At 32.2% G+C, this 25,885-nt stretch overlaps 5 protein-coding genes across 5 annotated transcripts; 4 read left to right on the forward strand and 1 right to left on the reverse strand.

Moving 5' to 3' along the window:
* The first annotated feature begins 1,810 nt into the window (after nucleotides 1-1,810).
* Nucleotides 1,811-6,328, forward strand: LOC110682430 (mitochondrial outer membrane protein porin 2-like). Its single transcript, XM_021858766.1, has 6 exons — nucleotides 1,811-2,004; nucleotides 2,134-2,201; nucleotides 4,989-5,099; nucleotides 5,217-5,303; nucleotides 5,380-5,588; nucleotides 5,682-6,328. The coding sequence occupies exons 1-6, from the start codon at nucleotides 1,956-1,958 to the stop codon at nucleotides 5,986-5,988; spliced, it is 831 nt and encodes a 276-aa protein (XP_021714458.1). The 5' UTR covers nucleotides 1,811-1,955; the 3' UTR covers nucleotides 5,989-6,328.
* Nucleotides 6,329-8,701: 2,373 nt separating this feature from the next.
* LOC110682431 (60S ribosomal protein L26-1) lies at nucleotides 8,702-9,507 on the reverse strand. Its single transcript, XM_021858767.1, has one exon. It carries the CDS (start codon nucleotides 9,394-9,396, stop codon nucleotides 8,956-8,958), a length of 441 nt encoding a protein of 146 aa, XP_021714459.1. The 5' UTR covers nucleotides 9,397-9,507; the 3' UTR covers nucleotides 8,702-8,955.
* Nucleotides 9,508-12,610: 3,103 nt separating this feature from the next.
* Nucleotides 12,611-17,091, forward strand: LOC110682432 (BTB/POZ domain-containing protein At3g49900-like). Its single transcript, XM_021858769.1, has 4 exons — nucleotides 12,611-13,108; nucleotides 13,314-13,383; nucleotides 14,731-15,243; nucleotides 16,142-17,091. The coding sequence occupies exons 1-4, from the start codon at nucleotides 12,903-12,905 to the stop codon at nucleotides 16,898-16,900; spliced, it is 1,548 nt and encodes a 515-aa protein (XP_021714461.1). The 5' UTR covers nucleotides 12,611-12,902; the 3' UTR covers nucleotides 16,901-17,091.
* Nucleotides 17,092-20,790: 3,699 nt separating this feature from the next.
* On the forward strand, nucleotides 20,791-22,276 carry LOC110682598 (protein FAR1-RELATED SEQUENCE 5-like). The gene is made up of 3 exons (XM_021858953.1): nucleotides 20,791-20,905; nucleotides 21,394-21,773; nucleotides 21,893-22,276. Exons 1-3 carry the CDS (start codon nucleotides 20,791-20,793, stop codon nucleotides 22,274-22,276), a joined length of 879 nt encoding a protein of 292 aa, XP_021714645.1.
* A 1,122-nt stretch (nucleotides 22,277-23,398) lies between these two features.
* Nucleotides 23,399-24,858, forward strand: LOC110682433 (protein FAR1-RELATED SEQUENCE 1-like). Its single transcript, XM_021858770.1, has 2 exons — nucleotides 23,399-24,126; nucleotides 24,241-24,858. The coding sequence occupies exons 1-2, from the start codon at nucleotides 23,410-23,412 to the stop codon at nucleotides 24,313-24,315; spliced, it is 792 nt and encodes a 263-aa protein (XP_021714462.1). The 5' UTR covers nucleotides 23,399-23,409; the 3' UTR covers nucleotides 24,316-24,858.
* Nucleotides 24,859-25,885: the final 1,027 nt, after the last annotated feature.

Here is a 25,885-nt window from a genome sequence, read left to right on the forward strand (position 1 = left end):
TTAGTTTTTTTAAAAAAGTTTAAATTTTAATTATTTACTATTCGTTGTTTTTACATATGTGGCAAAATTCTTAAATCTTATTCGTCACTTTTTTCGTAGGTGGCGAGTGAATTTTTTAATCCTAAAATAAATTATTAATCTATATTTTCATTGGTCAAAATAAAACCTTTTCTTATGTGGCGCTCCAAATGCTCTCCAAAAATGCCTACTTTATTTATATATATTAGATTATATATATAACTATATCTAGCTGACCCTTTATTTCCAAGCTTTCTTGATAGTTGGAAAATCTCAAAAATAATTGATGGAAAGTACCATGCCTCCCAAACAACATCCCAAAGTTGCAAAAAGTAAATTAATCATATAGATATATTGCTTTATAACATAACCATCCTTAAAATATTAAAGTTTATACTAGTTAGACTATCTATAAGCCATAAACTCACTAAGCTCTCAACTTCTTCTCATATATACTTCCTATAAAGTAATTAGTTCAACTATATGTAATAATTCATAACTAAGAAATTAAGAAGAAATAAAAGGCAAAAATGTTAGGGAATTGCTCGAGTGTTTACTTACCGGATCACGCACATTTTATATTAGATATTGAATAATGTTGTAACATGGGAAGTTGTAATTAGTCAATACATAAGCTTGAGGAGAAGCTAATGTATCATATTATGTAACATTTTTTATAGATATATAGAGAGCTGTAATGACAAATGATGTAAACATAATTTGATCTTAGGTTTTCAGTACCACCATTAAAGATTCTAACCAATTAAGCTAATTGATCATCCACAAAAGAGTAACAAATGAGGTGTTGCAATCATAATTTATGTCATTAAGCATTGTTTAATGACAATTCATAACAAATAGAACTTTAGAAATTAAGCTAGAATGTTTCCAAAGATATTTGGTCTTTGCTTTGCTAATATTAAAGGTTGGGTATCTCTTTCCCCTCTTTGATAGGTTTTTTGGAATATAGATCATATACACAACGTAAAAATAGCGATAGAGTTGGTATAATGAATATGTTGATCTTTTTTGCAATTATGTTACTTAATGACATAAAACATACGAAGAATTTTCAGGTACAAACACTACTTGTTGAAAAGATAGATTCTTAAGCATATCTATATTCTACTAGAACTATTTATAAACATTCAAAAAAAGAAAAGGTGTCATTTAGCATCAGTTTAATGTCAAAGTTTGCTTATTTGAGAACTGATTAGAGCAATAGATTAGGTGAGACCGTATCTTTTTATTTGTGGTATACTTTGTATTATCTTTAAATGCCTTCATTTTTGTGATTAAAAAATGAAAAACCTATATTGAAATGTGCACTCCAAACCAAACATAACATGTTATAAGACTTCCCTCATCTTATTATACTATGTTTCCACTTCTTTGAATTAAAAAAAAAAATGAAAAAATCATAATTGAAATGTGCACTCAAAAATAAATCTAACATCTTATTAGTCTTCCCTCAAATCTCATCTAATAAGACTAATTTTCCATTATTGTGATTTATTAAAAAAAAATGAAAATTTCATAATTGAATGTGCACACCAAACATATCTAGCATCTTATGTGACTTCCCTCTAAAACCAAATATCTTTAATGTAAAAATTCATCTTATTAGACCCTTTATTGTTTAGTAAGAATTAGTATATGAATAATATTAAATTTAAATCAAAGCATGAAATGAAAATAATTTAATGAAGTATGAAGTTTTTTCGATTTAACGGTTGTGTATCGTACGGGTCAAAAAACTAGTTCGGTAACAATATTTCTCCAAACGCCACCTTTTGAGTCTCCGTCGTTCCTCACTACAAGTCTACACCTCGTGTTTTATTTCCCTCTTTGTCATTTTGTTGGTACTCATCGACTGGTCGTCACCTTCTCCTCTCTCTACCCCTTTCTCTCTCCTCTATTCCTTCGTCGCTGCAACTATGGCCAACGGTCCAGGTCTCTTCTCCGACATCGGAAAGCGTCCCAAAGGTTCTTCAACCGTTTCCCATCTCCATTTTCGCTTTCGATTTTCGCTCTTTTTTTCTAGAATTTCTGATTAGATTTGTTGTGGAATCGATTCTTGTAAATATAATTCGTTCTTCAAATTTTCGAGTGCAGATCTTCTTACGAGGGATTACGTCTCAGATCAGAAGTTTTCAGTTTCATCATTCAGCGTCAATGGCGTGGTATTTTATTTTTTATTTTTTATTTTTTATTTTTTGCCCTATTTTTTTTCGCAATAGTCATTTTGAGGAATTTGAGCTGATGTTAATGTAGTTACGATCGATTCGTAGTATGCGAAAGTCATTTTGTCCAGTTTCTTGATGTCATCACTCATTTCATAATATATGTAATCGGATTTTGTTCTTCCTATATTTGATGCATGATGTTCTATTTATCAAGTATATCCAAGTTATTTGTTCAATCGCTTCTACTACATTTGTACTTTTGTAGTAGACAGAATTTGAATTTGGTTTGGTGAATTTCTGTGGCAAAATGCGCAATGTTTGGATGTTATGAATATGCTTGACTACATTATGTTTAGATCCAATTGCGTGCACATTTGTAATCCAATTGCGTGCACATTTGTAAGCAATAAGTTGTCCGATTCCGGTTTTGGAGATAAGGAGATATAACATTATACATGTAGTTGATCTTACAAACTTAGACTATTGGTTTTTGAATAGAATTTTTCACTTAAGCAAGCGAGGTCCAAGGATAGTCTTCTGCATTCGACAGGTTTATTTAGCTGACTTGCCTGAAGCACCAAGCTAGCCTTGATCCTCACTCTGAGTACTTTTCTGATGCACATCTTCTTGTAATCAGTGTTATAGCATTTAGTCATCGACAGAGTTTGCATAGCTAGGATATAAGGCTGTCCATTGTTTATCATATCTATTTAACTGATTTGATGTGTCATCTGCTCCCATTTCCTGCTATCTAACCTGCAAGCATTTGATAGTATATAAACTAGCAGTTTGCCTATAGTTTGTCCACTTGTGCTTCTTTTCTTTCCCATTGTAAGCTAAAGTCCATTTGCAGAGAAGCTATAGTCCTGCTATGTTATCCTTATTGTTTGACTAAGAGGAGGAAATCCTGATACTGGAAAATAGCTCTTGGAGTGTTTAAGGCTCTTTATGCTGGCATGTTTACAACATCTACTTTAAGCTCTTTATGCTATGAAACTTACTTCAATTTTTTTTCATGGATGAAGTTGTTTACACTCTTGTTGACTGTAAACTCCATAGTTAAACAATCAATGGCTACTGCACAATTTATTCTTTTGTGCTCATCTACCCCTATCAAATATGTATCCTATCTAGGTCTGGCTACTGTTGTCCTTTAACAATTAGAAAGTACTTTTCAAATTTACTTTCTAATTGACTACTATTTTCCTTTAACAATATGTATCCTACCCTAGTTTAGTAATGCAGCATGACTTTCAAATTGTGACTGGAAGCAATGCAGCATGACTTTCTATACTGAATTATATCCTGTTGTTTGAGCCGCTTTCACATTGGGGCTAGGCTGCTAGCTTCCTTGATCACATAAGCTATCTGAGGACTCTGACCTCATCTTCTCTTAAATGAGTTAAATCTACCAAGAAACTACTAGTTATTAGGCCTGGTGCTAATCTTTTTTGGCTATGAAGTTGATTCCCTGCCAGCTCTTGTTAAGTAGAAAGTAGAATATGAGGGAGGTTAAAAATTAGAAAGTTTGAAAGCTGTTTCAATAGTGATTTGAAGTTTTTTGCAGCTTGCTAACTTTGAAAATTTGAAGGATTGAAATGCAAGGTAGATTTAAGAAGAATGACTTGTGCAGGAGATCTTATGAGTGCTCTAGACATATGTGGTGCACTTTAATTATACTATCCTTCGGTTTTTGAACCAATGGTCTACCTTTTTTTCTAACTCTTGCACAAATATATAATGAGTCTAATAACAGAATGAGCCCTTTGTGGTTTGATAAAAGTAGTAAATCTTGCCTTATAATTGATTTCTGGTTGCTTCATTTCCTTGTTTATGTAGTTTCATGACCTTTCATCTAAAATTGTTTTCATATTTACATTACTTAGATTTAGGTGATTTGAACTTATTTTAGTTAAGGTCAAGCTAGGTCTGGTCTGAATCTTTTTGCTGTGGTCTGTCTTGAAATGACCAAAGTTTTACTGTATTCTGATGCTAATGTTTAAATTTAAAAAAAATGTCATGTTGTGTCATCTTCATAAATTTTATTTGACCAGTTTAGGGTTGTGTTCTCTTAACCTGAATTGAATTGAAACTATTAAGGTAGGTTGGTCTATATTTTGGTTTGATCGTGTTATGCTGTTACTTTATGTAAATGTGGAGTATCTAAGAAAGAATATTTACAAGCGGGATCTTATTCATCTCTATATGTATCTTTTTAACTATCAATTACCCCCACAATCTATTGTATTCCGCACATCCTCTATTTTTTAAACAGTTAAAAAATCTTACACTTTGCTTTTAGGGTCAAAGATAAATAACTCTAATCATGAATCATCGCTATTATCATGTGAATCTTGTTGGCTTTGTATTCTCAATGCATAATTAAAATATCAAATTTGTAGTTTCTTTGCTAATACACTAATAATGATATACTTGTACATAGTAAAAGGTTATGTGCGTTGGTAGTTGGAGATTGTGTAAAACCAAGTGTAATTAATAATTAAAATAAGAATAGAGGGAGTAACTATTAGATGAAAATATAGATCTATTATCGTCTGAAGCTGTACAAATATTAAGCTCCTGAAATAAGTTCTCATTTGTGGTGGTCCAAAATTTTCTTATTCTGACAAGAATTGGTATTAGTTTATGCATGCAACTATGCAAGTAATAATTTCTTGTTTTTTGTAGTCTAATCTTTTATTTTATTCGAAGAAGAATAAGTTTTAAGTTTCTCAAATAGGAAGGGAACATATCTTAATGTCATTTTCTTCTCCAAACCTTTAGGCATTCACCTCAACTGCTGTGAAGAAAGGAGGACTTTCAAATGGAGATGTGGCTGCCTTGTACAAGTACAAGAACACTGTGATTGATGTCAAACTTGACACAGAGTCAAAGGTATTTTACTTTTCTCCAAATGTTTTTTACTAGCAAAGATCAAATGGCAAATGTGTTCTATATCTCATAGTATCCTATTGGTGTATAAGCTCGTGTTTCTTAACTCTATTTTGGCAGATCTCCACTACCATCACAATTGCTGACATAATCCCATCAACAAAAACTATCGCTTCATTCAAGATACCAGATACATCTGGTGGCAAGGTATAATATGCCCTTTGAAAATGGATTTTCTCTTATTGTTTCCTCTATCTTAATTTATTTGCCATTTGTCAAACAGCTGGAGGTTCAATACTTCCATAACCATGCAACATTTACATCAGCTGTTGCTTTAAACAAGTCTCCTGTTGTTGATGTTACGGCTACCCTTGGCACCCCAACTATTGCCTTTGGTGTAGAAGCTGGTTATGACACCACTTCTGGTGACTTTACCAAGTATACTGCTGGTGTTAATCTTTCAAAGCCAGAGTCATGTGCTTCTATTATTCTGTAAGTCCTCGTCTGATTGACTAATATTTATATGTCATAGTTGGTGTAATGAGAACGGTACAATTTTAACTCTTAGAATGTTTTCCTACACAGGGGCGATAAGGGTGACACAGTGAAGGCATCATATTTGTACCATTTTGATCAGCTGAAGAAAAGTGCTGCAGTTGCTGAAATCAGCAGAAGGTTTTCTACTAATGAGAACACGTTCACAGTTGGAGGATCATATGCACTTGATCATTTGACAACAGTCAAGGCAAAACTCAACAACCATGGGAAACTTGGCACTGTATTCCAGCACCAGGTCATTCCTAAATCAGTGCTCACTGTCGCCAGTGAATTTGACACCCTGGCCTTGGATAAAACTCCAAGGTTTGGCTTGGGGCTTGCTCTTAAGCTTTGATAACCTGATGCTTCTCTTCCGGAAAACGTTTTACAATCCATCTCCTCCCTTTCCCCGTCCCCCATGGGGCTCTGTTCATTGGAGCTATTAATAAGTAGTTATACAGATATATTCATTTGTTGGTTCCCTCTGGTTGAGGTTTTGTTGCTATAATACATTGTTGTTGATACTTGTCTATAGATTCGGGTCTGTCCGATCTGCAAGGAGGCATTGTAATTTGCCAAGATATCTCCTGGTAGCATTTTTTTTTTAGTTGGAAGAAGTTTTAATTGTTGATACTGGTCTTTTTGAAATTTTGAATGCAGACATGAAATGGAATAGGTTGTTGGCCTGACTAAAATGTTCAGTGTTTTCTATGTATCGTGTAATTTCTTACTCTTGTTTAATCCTGGGTGCTTCATCAGTAAGTTTCATTTTACCAGGTTAGTTGTTTAGGAGTGTGGTGAGTTACACTTGTATTATTGGCTGACAACAAATATCATTAGAATGAATTATATTCAGTATTGTCATAGCGGCATAGCCCATAGGATTACATTGTTTGCTCAATTGCCAATAATTTGCAATAAACTGAGTGTGTTTTTAGTAAGCACTCTGTACGAATGTATTATGTTCGTGGAAATTTTCAGTTTAAGCCATTGTTTTGAGGTTGAAGGTTGGCAGATTGGATTAGGAATTGGGAGCTCTTGTTTAGCGGTAAGATTGAAATGTTCTAAATAAGTAAAATATGCATGTTTTGAAGTGATCCCTTGATGAGTTAAGGGTATGTTACCGTGTTATTTGTTTTGAAGGCTGAGTTAAATATTCTATGAATTTTTTAATGGGATGGTTAAATCTTCATAAACTTGAAAGCAAGAATTGAACTTAAGGCACCAAGAAACATATAGCAACAAAAACTATAATCGCCTTATATTAAGAGCCAAAATCAACTTAATCTTTCTTAGCAAATCAACGAGGAAACAAACATCTAAACGGTACTCGTACTTGGCGTATAAAGGTTCGGGCTCAGAGAGAAGCTAGACACTAGCCTCCCAACTCTAAAAAGACTCCGAATTATTGATCTGGAGAGAGCTGGAACCAAAGTACGAATAAACAGGCTTCAAACAATACAAGGAACTGAAGGAAGATAGATTCTTAATCTTGCAAATGTCAAATGTAGTTACTCCGTATAATATGACTTACACCAATTTCATGGTAGGATCCGTTAAAATCTTCGCAAGTAGTTCAATTGCAGGATTAAGGATTTGATTGTTATTGCTCTTATTTTGTATTGAAGAAATTTGTACTCCGTTCAAGGTTAAAAGCCTTCGACAAATTATGTGAATAGAAAACAAAAACAACCACATTATCAAATCTTAATCTTGCCAGCGCTTGTATGCCATACATAGCCTACTCATTTGCCAACTTTATGATACATTAGCCCTTACGCTTCATATCATACATAGCCTACTCATTTGCCTATGATACATTAGCCCTTACGCTTCATATCATACATAGCCTACTCATTTAGTAACACAATATGAAACAAGCCCTATATTTAACCTTACACTTTATATAATCATATATGACATCGGATACAAAATCATCTCAGGAGCAGAACCCAATGACAATAACCCAGATTTGTATAGCTAATTCCTTCCATTCTCAAATACTAAGATTTAACCATACTAAATGAATCACATCAAACATCTACCTAGCTACCTTCTCACAGGATCACAGTTATTGTCCAATCCCACATCATACCATAAGCATTGAATTGTCAATCCAAAACGCACATATCCAATTTTCAAAATTGTGCACATCCACCACATACCTCACATACACCTTAATAATTCAAGAAATATTGTCAGATGCTTACTACCCTAAGCATTACAGCCAATCTCTGTAAAACACCCAATAAATCCTTCCCCAGAGTAAGTTGAAGAGAAGAAAAAAGCGAAACTACCAAAACAAAGAATCACCTAAGCAACCCTTGATGCTACACTAAACATTAAAGCCAATCCCTTGCATCTACAAGTCTATAACAATTTTACAATCCATCTAAGAATAATCCTCGAAAGAACCTAACCACCAACAAAGGAACAACTGAGCACAAGCTCGGTTAATCTGTTACTGTGTATAGGTTCAACGATTAGATCATAATACATTAATTTAATATTCTAGCCTCATATATACTAATAGCCGCAAGACTTGAGATCATACAACCAAATTCAACTCAATTATCAAAACTTTTATATGCACATAAAAGGATAAAATGTTCAAGAGTTAAGTCAATTACAGGGAATACAACTGCTGTCTATCATCATATAAGAAACTCACTTAGAAAATTAAAGAGCTAAACTTGCACCAAAACAACAACATTTAACTTTGGGAAAACAAACTATGATTGTCAATTACGATATCTTAATATTCAAATGCTTAGTCTATTACTGCTATTACTGAAAGAATCAACTATGATTGTCATTATAAATTAGACTAATCACAGAACATTAAAGAGCTAAACTTGAATAAACGACCCATTTCGATTAGCTTAATACTAAAAAATTCCTATCAAAAACAGAACACAGTACACAAAATTTGCCTTGAATTAATCAAATTACCTTACAAATCATTCCATATTAGCATTACTCAAGATTGCTAACAACATCCTAGAAAACCATCAAAATCAGAACCATTTCATAATAACACATCATCAAACAAACTTAAACAATATTAATAACAGTAATTAGAACGTAGAAATATATCGCATAAATCAGAGAAAATCGAGAGGTTCAACAAAAACCCTAATTAATAAACTAAGCAGCCATAAATTTAGATCCAAAATCTTCTTATAACATAATAATACTAACTTGATAAAAGTTCCAAAAAAAAAAAAACAACAGAAATTAACAAAAACAAAAACCAAAAGAGCAAAAACACCCTTTGATTTCCATTACCTCTCTCAAATTCTCTCTCCTCTCAAAATGAAGTTTAATCAACACTCTGCATAATATCCTCAGCACTGAACTTGGTACCCTTATCCTTATCAGCAGCAGCCCTACCCTTAGCCTTGCGATCCAACAGAGACTTCCTGTCTTTGTCCAACCTCAGCTTCGTAATCACAACCTTTGAAGGGTGGATTCCGACATTAACAGTCGATCCATTAACCTTCTCACGAGTAATCCTCTCAATGTGAATCACCCATTTCTTCCTGTAAACTTGGACAACTTTACCCTCACGACCCTTGAAGGTACCACGAACAACCTGGACCTCGTCGTCTTTGCGAACCGGCATTGATCGGACGTTGTACTTGCTGCGGAGGTCGCCGGAGAGAGGTGCGCTCATGATGACGCGGCGAACGCTTGAAGGGGCCGTGAAATGGGCCTTGCGGCATTTCCGGCGAGAGCTGGAGACTCTGGGGTTGTGCTTCATCTTCGGATTCTGGGTTTTTTTTCTGGGGTTAGGGTTTTCTGAAAGGGGGCGGAAAAGATGAAGAGGATGAAGATTTAGGGTTTGAGAGGGTCTTATAATAGGGAGAGTGTGAGTGTTGTTAGTGTGCCGAAAGGGTTTTGTTGTTGTTGTTGGGCTGTGAAATGTTATGGGTTTACTCGTTTTTGTTTGGTTTGTTTTTGAGGAAAAAATGGATTGTGAGGTTTTTTTAAAAAAAAAATTGATTGGGTTGTTGGCCCATTTGTGTATTGTTAACATTTCTTTTGGAGAAGTTTGGGTTTTGGTCTTTTATAAATCTACATGGAATATTGTAGATTGGTTGTACATGTTTTGGTTAATTCCATTGTAAAAAAGGTCTTTGATAAAGGTGAATTGTTAAACACTTAAATGGTCTTGTTTGGCAATCGGTTGTTACCTTTGTTGGTTGTTGGCTGGTTCGATCGACTGGTTGTGATAAAAACACAAAAACACTTATTTATGGCTATTGAAGGTAATGTCTTAACTTGCCTTAAGTTAAGGCAAACACAAAGCCAAGCGGTGGCAAGGTAGCACATCTTAAGAAATAACAAGGGGTGGACCAAAAAATGAATGAGGTGGTTTTAGGCACCCACCAAGCCACCAAGTATGGCTCTCAAGACATTTTAGGAAACTAGGGAATAGGTTGATGCTTATCCTTGTTATGAACTAAATGATCTTCTGAGGCTAAATTCAAGGCTATAACACACGAGATCGAAGCATTTTAGGAAATTTTGGATCCGGTGTTGAAAATTAAAGAGTTAGCAAAAGATGCGTCCCGAGGTAATACAATATTGTTTGATACTATATATGGTCATTAGTCAGCACATAAAAGCTTGTAGTGGTCTTGAGTTTACGATAGAGGGTGTGCACGTAACTAGATAGTTAAGAGGCAAACTAGTTGGTTTCAACCTCCCAAATGACCTATCAATCTCGTGGGCTCCATTAAAACACCTCATAATATTTACTTTACATTACAAGCTCTAAAGTGTTAAAAAAAGTGTAAGTGTCTGAAATACAAGGCTAAAATCCACGTTTTTAGATCAATTTTTCGAGATTTTTTTTATTTTTTTTTCAAAATTTAAATGTGTGTTGAGGATGTCCTTCGTGGTCATAAGTGTTTGTTGATAACCATAACAGGCCTATTAATAGGTTTATAAATTCCTAAGAATGAGTTAGTTCCATTATATGATTGTTTCGAAATTGGTTATAATGCTAGTCAAAAGTTGTAAGAAATTTTACTTCCAATCATCAACTTTAACATACCGAGGGTCATATTACGATCTTCTGTTAAATTAACATATTGTTGAATGTTGATGCATGGGTTGGTGTTACACACTCCATTGCCAATTTGCCATTGTTGTTGATTGATAAGGTATTGATGATGAGCACTATTTTTGTTTTATTATTATGATTACACTAGCTAGCTACTAGTTAAACTCAAGGGGTGAAAGTCGTAGCAACTCTTCCATTTATTTTCAAAGTAATTACTCCATTACCATTAATCGTAGATTGCATTATGCATACATATAAATATGTCAGTGCTGAGTAGTGTGTGATGTGAGTATGATTACCTAGCTAGTTTGTATGCCAAAGACATAGTCAAATACTCAAATTTTTCAAACTCGTGAAGTAATCCGTGATTACTTTGACAGTTTTAATATATAGAGTAATGTATATATATGTTTTTTATAGTTGGCACATGTACTAGATACGGAGTATTTCTTTTTTGCTTATTTCATATAATGATCTACTAGTAATTATGTATTACATGAATAGTTTTTTGAAAACAAATTTATGTATACTTTAAATAACAATTAGGTTGGTCAAATTTCTTTTCTTTTTATTTATTTGATAGGGATTGATATATTATGACAAAACGTACTCTCTTGACACAATTTGTAATGATCCAAATCCAATCAAATTCATAAATAAATTAATATTATTACTAATTTCATAATTTGGATACCTTTTAACCACCATATCTTATTATTATCCTCACACCCTATAAGAGGCCAGGCCAGTAGCCATATTATATGTCGTTTGAGAGCCACCTCTTACCTTCCTTCAACCAAATATTTCAAAAGAGACAAAATAAATTATGTCTTTTTTTGTTGTACTTTGGATTGATGCTAAGTACATACTTTTTGATATACAAAAATAATTCTTGGTCTATAGGTCAATAACTCAAATGGTTAAATAGATAATTATTATCATAAATATTATAGGTGAATTTGATGATATTTTAGTACTTATATTAAATTAAATAATGGGTTATGATTCATATATAACCCATTATGATATACAGTATATAAGTTTTGCCCATTTTTCCATTAGATTTTGTTTTTTTTTTTTTTTTTTTTTTTTTTTTTTTTTGTGGCCAAGCAATGAAAAGAATGTTAAGTTGATGGCTGTTGAGCCATCTTTTCATCCAATATTAAAAATTAATTAATCAGCTAGAAAGGTCTCTTCAATTCTCAATAGCATGTGTTAGAATTATTTGGTCAACAGTTAGTTAATAAACACATGAACACCTAATATCCAACAATTGATCAATTTTTTTGAAACATAATCTTTGCAAAAAAACCAATAAAATTATCCAAGAATGCTAGGTAGACCAAATAAGGCAAAATAATTAACTAGTCATTAGATTTTCAATGACACCAATGTTTTTTTAAAATATCAAAGGTCCCCGTCATACATTTAAGTAAAGTGTTAGAGAAAGGATAGATTAGACAATGACAATTTTTATTTTTTTTAACAACAAATACAAAGACAACTTTTACAGCATACGTAATACTTGTATTAATGTAACCACGAAGAATTACAGCCATTTGAGTCACTATATCTAATCGATCATAGAGCATTAAAATAAATAAACTCTGTGCAAACTACCCAAGTCCAAAACAATAATGGTTAACCAGGAATGATGAACCTCTCTCCAAACCAATTTGTTTTTAGCAATTCTTCTCACCAAACCAAGTCTGAAACTACCAACCTTAGAGAAATTTCGTGTCATATGATCCCCACAAAATAACAATACTTCAACTCTTATTATTATTTTTTTTTTTTTTGAAAGATCTTCAACTCTTATTATTATTATTATTATTATACATTTATTTATTTCCATAATAATAATAATAATATTTTTGAATCTTATTTATATTATTATTTATCACAAATAAAATGTAAAAGATCCATTGCATTAAATACTCCCACAATACAAGCAGTAGGGAAATGACATTAAATACCCTTTTCCAACCAAATTCTATATATAACAGGCAAATTATTTATCACCCTACCCAACACTTCTGCACTATTTTACTGCTTTACAATTTTATCAGGCCCATTTTCAGACCTTCCTACAGGAAGAGAAAAAAAAAAAACTTACAACTATTTTTCTTCCCTTCTTTTTTTTGTTTTTGTTTAATTTCATATTTTATTTTCTATACTATATACCCTTTTAAATCTCAATGTCCTCTACTGCTTGTAATGAAAAAGAAGTTGAAGAAAAAATGAAGGTGGGTTGGAGAAATTTTGGGGTTGCTTCAGAGACTATCTTTGAAGATGAAGATGAACACGAACATGAAACCGAAGACGATGAGGATGAACTAGAGTCTCTTGGTTCACCTCCTCTTTCTTCTCCTTCTTCTCCTCTTCAGTCCGGTGTTGACGCTTGGTACGTTTATTTTATTTTATTACTACCTCTGTTAACTATTATTTGCAAAAAGGGGTATTATTTGTGAGATATAAAATATTCCTTTAACGGAGAAAGTATATACTAATTATTTGTATTATTATTATATTTTTGTTATATTTGTGATATGTTTATGCATTTCTTTAATTAATTGCTGTAATTTAATTTAATTTTTTTTCTAATTAAGGACGGAAGCAACGGGAAGGAAACCAGACGTTAAGATACAAGTACGAGGCGTATGTTTTCACTTGCACAAGGTGTGTGTACTGTACGTTTGCCCTTCCTTAGAAATTACTTCATAGTAATAATATTTTACTTAATTATAAATTAATATGACCTTTAAAGTCTGAAACTGATATTATTAAATTTGATTTAATACTTTAATAGTACTATTATTGTGATAAAGCTTAATTTTCCAAAATTCATACTATGTTCATTAGCCCTTTGTAAATCTCAAGTTACTAAATTAGCCACGTCTATCTTGTTGTTTTCACATTATAATGAGAATTTTGCTAATATGTTATGTCATAAATAAGATTATATACTTAATTAAAGGATTGTATTAATGTAAATGTGTAATTGGGATGCATATGTGAACCCAAGAGATTAAGGAAGAAGGGCAAAAAAACAAGAAAATATGAAGAGTAGAAATTGTATGATGTTGACAATATGAAAGATTAACAAATATAGAAAATTGTCTCATTAAGTGTCATTACCAAAGCTGTTATAATCTGTTGACATTTTTTGAAAATTAAGAACCAAATTTGTCTTTCATTATGTTCTCATTATCTTTAAGTAATCATTTGTTTGCATGTAAGGTCAATTCATTATTACATTGATTCATATCTTTACAGTATCAAATTCCCAAATAAGTATACAAGCAATTTCATTTTGTTACCTAATGAATGTATAGTAGTAATATGACTAATACCTAAGATTTCTAATTACGCCTTAAACACAAGCTAATAAGTTTTGCGAACTAGTTACAATGTTGCATCACATGACCATGTAGTCGATATAGAACTAGTTACAATGTTGCATCACATGATAGATCATAATGAAATAATGTTATGAACCAATTAGTAGGGTTTGTATTGATAACTTTGATTTGATTTAAGATTCCACATCGATAAAATTACAGTCAAACTTTAATGAGGGAAATTGTGCAATTAAAACACGGAGAAAGCATATACAACAATTTACAAATGCAATCATGTATGAATAGGAGTATAGGGCTATAGGAGAATCGGTTGTAGTTCCATAATTTGGGAAATTGATCGATCATTTGAATTAGGGTCTGTTCTGATTTACTGATCTGAACTAAACTAAACTAAACTGATTGGAACTGAATTGAACTGAATATTTTGTGAGAGAAGAAAATTAAAAATTGAATTAAACTTATTGAAGCTGAACTGAACTGAAAATAAGAAGAGAACATACCCTTATTACATGGAAAACAAACATAAACAATAAGGGGCCAAAAAAAATGGTGAAAACCAATGTACTTTCAAGCAATAAATGCAAATGAAAAATCACTATCAATGAAATAAATACAAATTCAGTACGTATATATTAAAGTAGTTGTTTATTTGTTTTTGTAACAGGATGTTTTAGTTTCAAAAAGTGGTTACTTTAAGCGCCATTTAACAAGGGTTTCCGAACTCACTCTTTCTCCACCGTTAAAAGTTGCGGCAGACACCTTCAAACAAGTTGCCGATTTCTGTTACAGCAATTTCGCCGTTATGACACCGTCCAATCTCGTTGCTCTTCGTATAACGGCCCAACTCCTAGAAATGGACGGCATTGTAGGTGAAGAAAGCCTCCGTGAGTTAACGGAGTCTTACTTCCGTGAGGTGGTTATTGTAAATAGAACGTTAATATGTAACGTTTTTCGTTCGAGTTTGTCGTTGCTTCCTGAGGCAGAGCAAACGGCGTTTCTTCCTAGTAGATGTATTGAAGCATTGTTGGATGACGGCGAAGGAGATGGAGCTGTTAGTTGTGCTGACGGACTTAAGACGGTTTCGCCTGAGGGGATCAAAGTGATTGCGGACTCTATGCAGGGGAGATATACGGCTAGTCATGATCTTCTCTATAGAGTCATCGATCTTTATTTTCTGGTAAGTTTTCTTATACATTACACTCTTATACTCGTGTTATCATTTACAGTGTGACCATATAATAGAATAATTGACAACGTTAGAATGTACAATTTTACATTGATCACATGTTCTAGAAGTCTAATGAGAGTGTCACATGACAAGTAGAATTATATACGAATGTTTTTAAATAAATTGTATATATGACAATTGACAATTTTTGGTTGAAACATAATTGACTTGATTGAGAAGTTGAAGGAATTCGATCTACTGTTTGTTTTTTTACTAGTGAAGTACTAGAGTAGACAAAATAGCATAAATGAAAGATGTACAGTACTATATTATTGTTAAGAGAGAGCATGAGAAACTTCTAGGAATTACACTTCTAAGGTGTACAACAACTATTGGACATGGCGCAAATAACTGAATAAGTTGTACATTGTCCATCATTTATCGTGTGTACAAATATAGATTATTGAATGTATGCATTTTACCTTTCATCCCATTTTACAAACCAAAATTTGTGTTTCATGAGAGCTCTCTAAAATCTCAACTTTCAATCCACATCCAAATTTCAGGAAAAAAATTTTGCATTATTGATCATCTTTTTTTAATTCCCCTTTTCATGCGTTTCTATATCATTGTGATGTGATGTCTCTTTGCAAAATTTCAAAATTCAAAGTGTACTATATACTCATGCAATTTCATTAATTGCAACGTTTGACAATACAGTACCTATGACAATGATATATAGATGAGTCGGTTAAACATGTAACAACTAATAAGTGTGATAGAGAATATACGTAAATATTTGATATCACTAGTCATGCATCCATGCGTTTTCTTCATATCTTCATCATGTAAATTAAATAAATTCAATCATTACACAACAACTATGAGTCTATGCTACATTACACAGGTATACAATGGAAAAATGTCAGAAGAACAGAAGACACAAATAACAAGCTGCATAGATTGTAGCATACTATCTCCAACACTCCTAATGCACGCCGTACAAAACCCACGTATGCCTCTTCGTTTCATAGTCCAAGCCATGCTTATTGAACAACTCAACACTCATCGTTCTCTTTTCTCCGTCATTAACCCTAACACAACTACGAATCCCCTACAACACTCCCAATATGACCCACGGACCGACTCCCCGGCCACCCTAGGAGCAATCCTAGAGAGGGATGCAGCCCTACGCCAGGTTACACAACTACGATCAGCAATTGACACGACGTGTTCAAGGATACAAAGCCTAGAGAAGGAATTATGTGGTATGAAGAAGCTTCTTATGGAGTCTGAAAGAGAGAAACAAAAGGGTGGTGGTAGTGCTTCATTGATGGATGATCAAAGGAGGACTTCGAGTTGTCGCTTTAATAATAATAAGGTGGAGAGGGGAGAAAGAGGGTCGATTTCTTCGAGTTTTTTGAGGTTCGGAGGGAGTAGTAATAATAACAATAATGGTGAATTTTGTGATATGAATATGGGATCATCTTCGTGTTTGGATGACAATAGTGAAGAGAATAATAATAAGGTTGTGAAGAGGAATTTAAGGCAGAGGTTAATTAGGGGTTTAAGAAATGCTTTTGGAGTTTCTAGTAGTAATTCTAAGGTTAAAGACAATGGGAGATTTGATGGAGGGGTGAGAAGAGGAAGAGTTCTTAATAGCTAGCTAGTATTAGACTGAATTAGTTGAAGGCTCTTTGATTTCTTTGGGTTAATTATTGTGTTAATTACTTTGTTTGAGCCATTGGTTGAATTAGTTTGTAGTATAAAAGCAAATTTTCAGGGGGGAAATGTAAGTACAATGATAAATTTGAGTGTGTTTTGCTTTGATTTAAAACTTACAATTTTCGTCTAGTAGTCTTATTGCATGTTTCATGTGTGTATACATATGTCTTGACTCTATGTTACATTTCAGATAATAATATTGTAACTCTTGTATCTCATAACCTCGTATTTCATATTTTCTTTGCATCCAATACTATGTACAATATCTTAAAATGCATTATCTATATACGAGTTCGGATTATGGAGTACAATTTACGAAGTATGGAGTATAACGTTATGATGATGTGAAGTATTTGAGATTCACTAATGTACACCATACCATTAGAGATTAAACAATAGATACCCTGTACTGGTTTAATTTTGACATCTTTGTAGATCATTTTTGAAGTTAGCTGAGTTGTTTCACAAAAACCTCCAATTATAAAGTTGGGCCTGACCGCAAAGGCCCAACTTTTATGGATCAACTCTTGTCACATGTACAGTTAACGGGGCTACAGGCTTAAAACAGAATGTTAGCCCAAATCATCACGATATTGGGCTTTCCAACTTTGAGCAACTAAGCCATATATATGATCCGTCCAACTTGAGGTTCAGCTTAAGATTTCCTGCCTTGTTTGGTTGCATCAATATGTAGGCACTCAAAATTCCTAGGAAATACATTGAACTATTGTTTAGTTAGCCAAAAAATTGCAAAATGGAGGAAATTCATTTACCTACCTCCCCCTAGATCATTCAAATTTTCTAGGAATTGTGACTTCCCTAATGCTGACCAAACAAACTAAAACAACTTCCTAGGAATTTGAGGAGGGAAATAATTTCCCATGAATTGAAAATTACCATGGGAAGTTAATTCCCATTGCAACCAAACGAGTCCGTATGGCTGAGCACGTAAGGAATGATGACCTAGTCTGAAGGGATTGCTTAAACCAATTCACCCAATTAACAAGCACCATAATTTTAAGAGTGATACTCCTATTGTCCCATATTACTTGTCTCATTTTTTTTTTTGAAAAAAAAAAGCTCTATAGTATTTCATACTTGTGATACCTTAGGTCATGTGAGATTAATAAAATTATAAAATAAAGCGAGGTAATATGGTAATATACAAGTACTACATAGATACCTTTATTGTTTTTCTTTAATTGACGTGTATGGCCCTTCTTTTTGCTTACTTGTAAAAAAATTATATGAATTATTTGAATTGCTTCAAAATCTTGGAAAAAAAAAATCTTATACCTAGTAGATAGTTTTTTCCACATTAATTAGACATGCAAAGTATGAAGTATCAAAATAAAACACACTTACACACTAGCTAATTTGAAGCTAAGCTAAATTGTGTCTATAATGAAGATGCATGCTACCAAGATGAAGCTAAATTGTAAAATGATTATATATTAATGAGACAAATAACCTCAATAGAACAGTATCTTACCGTGTTTTTTAATTGAAGCATTTGTTTGGGCAAATCCAATATGCATGAATCATCAATACAAATGCATAGATAATTCTCTCTCACTTTCAATTATATATATCTCTCGATTTGTCTTTGCGTTTACGTAAGGGTTTACTTGTCTACATTGAATCAACAAATGTACATAATTAAGTTCATAATTCATGTGATCTATGCTTATTAATTAAATCCTACAATTATATTTCTTCAATCTCATATTCTCATGACTCATGCTTTTTGGAGTATTTTTATTATTTTTTTTTAATAAAAAAATATAAGACTTCAACAAATTTGTACGATCATCATTTCATCAAACTTTTGTTTGTCACATATAAAAATGGTTTCAGATAAAACTTTTAAGTGGGGACACCACTAAATAACAATTATGCAATCATCCAACTAATAAGTGGAAAAATATGCAGAATTCACTATACAACAATTTACAATAATCTACAATTCAATAATCCTATGATCTGATGACGTACACTCGTACAGTACATGCTTGATTGCTTAATTAATGCTCATGTTTTGCGTAATATAAATTTACTATTGTAAAACGAATGACCTTAAAAGCAAAATACATGTTGTATGTGTAAGAATATAATTGATAGCTAGCTAGGAGTATTAAAAACAAAGTCATATTAAACGTGTGTATAAGGCCGGTCATCATCCTTTTCTTAATCTTGATTGTTTACGTTAATATTATGAACTTTAGATAGCAAAGATTATATAAATCTAGAGTATAATATAACGTATAATTTTAATTTATTTTATTTTATTTCATGCATTTCTAGCGGTTGATCTAAAGAATATAATTATATAAACCAATTATTTTTCATAAATACAAAATTGGAGAGGTTTCAACTCCAATAATAAAACAACTCACAAGCTTGTGGAATGTGTGAAGTCTGTATTTGACAATTGACACTGCATTATTTATGCATGAGATCTTATTGGTCTACCAAATATTAGATATTTCCCACCATTATTAGTTGCTAGCCAATTTCTAACTAGTCATGTTAAATGAACGGGGACGTCCCAGGGCAATAATATATGAGGGCATGTGCATATCTTTAATATAGAACTAGTGTATGGCGAAAGTGATGCCCCAAATTGCTAATTTATACTTTTTTAATTTGATAATTATGTTCAACAATTTGTATTGCTGGTGTGTGGTTTGGGCGTTGCCTCTATTGTTTCTTATTTTCTTTTAACTCCATATGTATTTGTTTTCTAATCTTGTGAAAATAAATAAAATTATATAAACACTAATTTACTTAATAAATGAAGAAATATAATAATGTTAATTATGTGAAATTCAAAACAGTAATAAAAGTTGGTTAAGATGATAAATATATGACCTTTATGTGTTGGAGGTCACGAGTTTAAATCTAGCTCAAAACATAATTTATTTTGTTAAATGCTAAAAATAGGAATCTAAAAAAGGGAAAGAGGGAGTATAGATAAAAAAAAAAATTAATAATAATAATAATTAAAGGGCGCACCTTTGTCTAAATTGCACAGGGCCTCCATGTTTATTGAAACGACCCTGTTCATTAAATAAGCTTAATTGAATTAATAATGGTGGGAAATATTTAATATATATTTGGTTGCACAGATGTCCAAGAGTACGTTGGGCGAAAATTAACTTTAAAGTTCAATCGATCTGCTACCCCCTATAAAAGTTTGAGATGACTCTTATAAATAGTATTTTTTTTAACACCACTCTTATAAATACTGTTTGGATAATTAGACCTTGCAATATAAATATATAATTATTACTTATTTACCATCATCAATTTTTTTTAAGCTTTTAAGAATAGTGTGCAGTCATTTATACCCATAAACATTTTTCTTTATATATATCAATTAATTAATGCTACCAATCCAAAAGAGCTCCCGAAACATAGCTAGTTGGTGCCTGGTGAGTGGTGAGTCTATGACGTGCACGTTAGTGGCCCTAGTTATGATAAATAGTACTCGTACCATATAAAATGATGAAAGTTTGATAGTACACAAGGGTGTACCATGCTCATGGTACACCTGCTGAGTTGGAAGGATTAATTCCATTAATTTCTAATTACGGGAATTTTAAAAAAAAAAAGGAGACAGTTTAACATCACGTGGATTTTGCTAAATTGTTGCCGATTTTATAGCTTTCAGTTTTTGCTAATTTTTGTTAACTGATATTTTCAAAAAAGATTTAGAGAGGGAAAATCATAGAGATTTCAAACTTTTTAGTGAGAGAAAATTACAGAGAGAGAATTACAGAGAAAATTTTGAGGATCAATCATTTGAATTCATTGTAGAAGAAGTTAATAATGGTTTATCAATCTGAATTTCGCCATGATTCTAATGCTAGATTTGTCGATGATGCAAATGATTATGATATCAACGATGAAGGTGAAGTCGAGGGTATCGTAAACCTCAATGAAGGTGAATTGTTTAATTCATTATATTTTTCATTTGTTAATCATTAATTTTGATTATTAGATTTAGTTATTACTAATAATTTTAATTTTATTATCGAATTACTTTATATTTTTAATTTCACAGTGATTTTCATGAGGTTGAAGATGAAGTTCTTTTATTATTTACATATGTTCTTTTTTATTTGTTATTATATGTAATTTGAAATCAATGTTGATTTTATTTATTAGTGCATGTGCAATTGTTAATTATATAGGTACTTTGTAGTACTCTTTATATACTTTTATTGTAATGGAATGTACTTTCCTGAAAGAGTCGTGTACTTTTGTTGTACTCTGTTTTGTATTTTCTGTAATTAATGTGCCGTTATCAATGTGCATTTAATAAAGAACATTACAAATATATTAAATAACATTTTATACCTTTAAAAGAACATCATGTTATTATGTAAGAACATCAGCTTAATATATATGTATTTTGATATCCTATTTCAGGTTTTACCGAGGCAACTGAATCAGAATTATTTGACAGAAAAGTTAAGTCTGATGAAGAGGCTTATGATTTGTATAATAGTTATGCATTTAAACATGGTTTTGGTATACGTAAAGATAGGTTGAATCGTAGAGATGACAAAGATAGGACACCTAGGCAACGCTTTTTGGTGTGTTCTTTTGCTGGCTTTAAGCAAGAGAAGAAGCATGGTGAACAATCAAAAGTTTACCAAAAGAGGAATTTCCGCACAGGTTGCAAGGCTCATATACAGTTTGATATTGATAAGGTGTCTGGTTTGTATGTCGTGGTCAATCACACTATGGTTCATAATCATAGTAGGGTTCCTGTTTCAAAGAGACATTTGATTAGGTCTCATAGGAAGGTAATGGTACAATTTTTAAAATTATTTTAAATCATGTTCTTAAATGCGCAATATATGTTCTTTAACAAATACATGATGTTCTTTTTTTTGAAACAATGTGTTTTTTTGTATGTACACAGGTTACTAATGAACAAGTTGTGATGATGAGTAGCTTGACTGAGAGTAGTATACTTGTTGCTGATGCAGTGCGTGTTTTAAAACATCAAGCTGGTGGAGAGGCAAATCTTTCATTTCTTTGTAGGGATGCGTATGGTGCTTTATCCCAACATAAGAAAATGATGTTTGACGGTTGTGATGTAAAGCGCTTGCTTAGCTATTTTAAGGAGAGGAAATCTAGTGAGTATGACTTTTTTTATGACTTTGATGTTGATGAAAAAGGCCATTTGCAATCTTTCTTCTTTCGTGATAATAGAATGAAGGTAGATTATGATGCTTTTGGTGATTTATTAGTCCATGATACAACGTACCGTACAAACAAATTTGTGGACCTTTTGTTGGTATGAATCATCATAACAATAATGGCATGTTTGGTATTGGCTTCTTGATCAATGAAAAATGGGAATCTTTTGAGTGGTTGTTCAATACTTTTTTGAAATCCATGGGTGGCAAACATCCTGTGACAATAATGACTGACCAAGCTCAAGCAATGGCCAAAGCAATTAAGGTTGTCTTCCCAAATTCCAGACATCGACTATGTACGTGGCATATTGGGGAGAATGCAAAGAAAAATATCAAAGGACTTAGAGCAAAGGAAGGTTTTAATGATTTGTTTGATATTGTTTTGAAGTATACCGATACTATTCAAGAATTCGAGCACTATTGGTCAAGGTAACGCTATGAATTAATAATTTTAAAATTATGTTATTTAAATATTTTACTGATTCAATGTTCTTTAAGTTGCTAGACGATGTTCTTTATTTTCATGTTTAATGTTCTTTTGTAATTTATTTGATGTACTTCTCAAGTACACCCAATATGCTGGATTAATATAGAGAGATGTTCTTTTTTATTACATGTGACATTCTTTTTACTTAAAATAATGTTCCTTGTGTTGTTCGTTTAATGTTCTTTTATCATATATTTGATGTTCTTCTGAAGTGAACTTAATGTGCTGGAATTAAGTAGACAGATGTTCTTTTCTATTATATTTGACATTCTTTTCACTTAGTATGATGTTCTTTTATTTTACAGCACGCAGAAAACGTACAAATGCACAGATAATAAATGGCTGCAAAATCTGTATAATATCAAAGAGATGTGGTGTCCTGCATATTCCAAAGATTATTTTAGTGGCGGTGTTATGTCATCTCAGAGGAGTGAAACTACTAACAAATCAGTTTCCCGTCGACTACATGCCACTCATGGTCTATGTGATTTCTACACTACTTTTATTGAGGTTGTTGATGAGTGGAGGAGTAGAGAAGGTAGTAATGATTATGATAGTATGACTGGAAATCGTCATTTAGTTTGGGCAGATATTGGATTGTTGGAGCATGCAAGGAAGATTTATACTATTCAAATCTATTTACATTTTGAAGACAATTTTGTCAATGGTGTTCCCTGCACGACAAAGGTAATAGGATTTCAACCTCCACTTTATGAATATCATGTTGGACATCCAAAAAAGGATTTGATCATGCATACTGTTGCATTTGATGAAACAACAATTACAGTTGATTGTACTTGCAAATATTTTGGTGAGGTAGGTTTGTTGTGCAAGCACTCACTTCGTGTCTTACACTTAAACAACATTACTTATATCCCGAAAAGATACATTTGCAAGAGATGGACAAAAGCTGCTATGTGCACTAGAGTTGATGACAATGATGTTGCTGAAATGGGTGTCACTCCTTGTAGTGTATGGAGATTGTATCATATTCGTACATTTATCACACTTGTAGATCGAGCACATAATGACTTGAGTGCTCGAGCTGTCATTGAGGAAGCAATTGAAGAATGCACTGCTAGGATTAATCTCTTGATGGGAGAAGATAAAGATATGCCACCTGAGTTATCAAAAACGAATGAACAAGATGTTACTCAAGAAAAAGGTGATGGCAGTCTATTAGAACCAGCAGTAATATTTGAGGAATTGGCTGAAGAACATGGAGGACTTGAAAAAGAACATGGAGGTTTTGAAAGAGAACATGGAGGCATTGTTAAAGAACACACGGTTCAGGTAGATGTCAAGGATCCTATCAAAAAAAGGAAAAAAGGTCAAAAGAATACTAGGTGGAAAAGCACACAGGAAAAGGTTTCCAACAAGCTAAAAGGTCAAAAGATAAAGTCATGGAGAAAGAAAAGCGCAAAGGGTGTTTCAAAGATGAAACAAAAAGCACAGGCTACGATTAAGGTATATATTGTTCTTAATTATATTATATTACATTCTTTTATGGTTACAACTTGTTCTTTCATTTTATACATATTGTTCTTTTACTTAAATAATTTTTTATTTTTTTTTTGGAAGGATTTCCTCCCTGTACCTGATGGAAATGTTCTGGCACATTCCAACGAATTTGGAGGATCTTTGGAGTTTTTTTAGCCTGATGACTATTTTGGAGTGAATATTAGAGAATTATAAATGATATGTACTATTTAGTCTACGTTAACAATTTTTTTTATTTCATATTTGTCCTTATATTTTTTTAAATTTTTTTTTAATAAGATCTTATAAATTAGAACACTCTATTTCAGTTTTTTTTTTAACAAGACATATTTTGCATATTAATGGTGGTTACTGTGGCCTATAAAAAGACATATTTTGTGTTAGTTTATAAGACATATGATGCAAAATAACTAGAAATAAAATTTCACTGAACAAAAAGAACATCAAATGTTTTTAAAAGAACATTATATGTAATCAATAGAACATTATATGTTAATAAAAGAACATTGTTTGTAATCAAAAGAACATTGCATAAAATCAGAAGAACACATGTTGTATAAAGAACATTGTACATGTTCATTCTATTCTTTCTTCCAAATCAATATGCTTCCAAAGTTTATTAGCCCCAACTATACAAAAAATAAACAGTGCTAATTGTTCAACATCCACCAAATTTTCAAAAAGACATACTTGTTCAAAAACTAACACAAGTGTCTCTAATCATTCCTAATTTCCTTGAAATATTTCTTGGCCTTCATGCTAAAATCTGCATGGCGCTTATTCACTTAATCCACAAGAATCTCATATGCGTACTGCATTCTAAGTGCCTTCAATGCATCAAACTGTTCACCCACAAAAAAGAAAAAAAAAACAAAAGAATAACATTAATGTTTGTTATTTTCTTAAATAAAAAAAAATACAAAATATGATAATATTACATTATCAGCCCTCAAGCCACAATTCCATTTACGCTTCCCGAAGTATGTCTCCATGTGGCGCATTGCGTATATTCCGCAATCAACATTGTTGTCCAATGTTCTCCATGACATGTCTACCAATTTTATTTCATAGTTGAGGACTTTTTCCCATAACTTCATCCCATGTTGTTTCAGGTACATTGAGAAGGCATGCCTCTACCATACACAACGAAAGAATATAAAAGTTAGACAAAAAGAACACTATATATTTTAATTAAAAACATACATTATTTATAAAAGTTAAATAACATCCTTACCAACTTCTCTGGATAGTCATGGTACTTTTCTGAAAAAGGAACACCCTCTACAAGTGGTCTGTTATCCAAAATTTCCACAGCCTTTGATTTTGTATTTAAGACCATCACATAAAAGTGGTCGTGCGCATACACAGGGAAAAACAACTGAAACAGGTAGATAAAAAAAAACATTGAATATACTATAAAGAACATGATATAATCATGAAAGAACAACACACGTATATAAAAGAACAATCAAAGAAATAAAAAGAACATAGTGAAGGAAGTCACAGAAAATGTGTAACTAATCCATGAAAAGAAAATATACTAAAATCAGAAGAACACTACTTAAAAATTAAAGAACATATACTAAATTCAGAAGAACACTACTTTAAAATAAAAGAACATTATATGACTTACTAGCTGATATCCTTTAACTGATTCTATATTGCAATCAATTAGCCAATATCTGATTGTCTCTTCGAATTTAACATATTTGATACCATATGTAGC

This window comes from Chenopodium quinoa, unplaced genomic scaffold (assembly GCF_001683475.1).
Source record: "Chenopodium quinoa cultivar QQ74 unplaced genomic scaffold, ASM168347v1, whole genome shotgun sequence".
Lineage (NCBI taxonomy): Eukaryota > Viridiplantae > Streptophyta > Magnoliopsida > Caryophyllales > Amaranthaceae > Chenopodium > Chenopodium quinoa.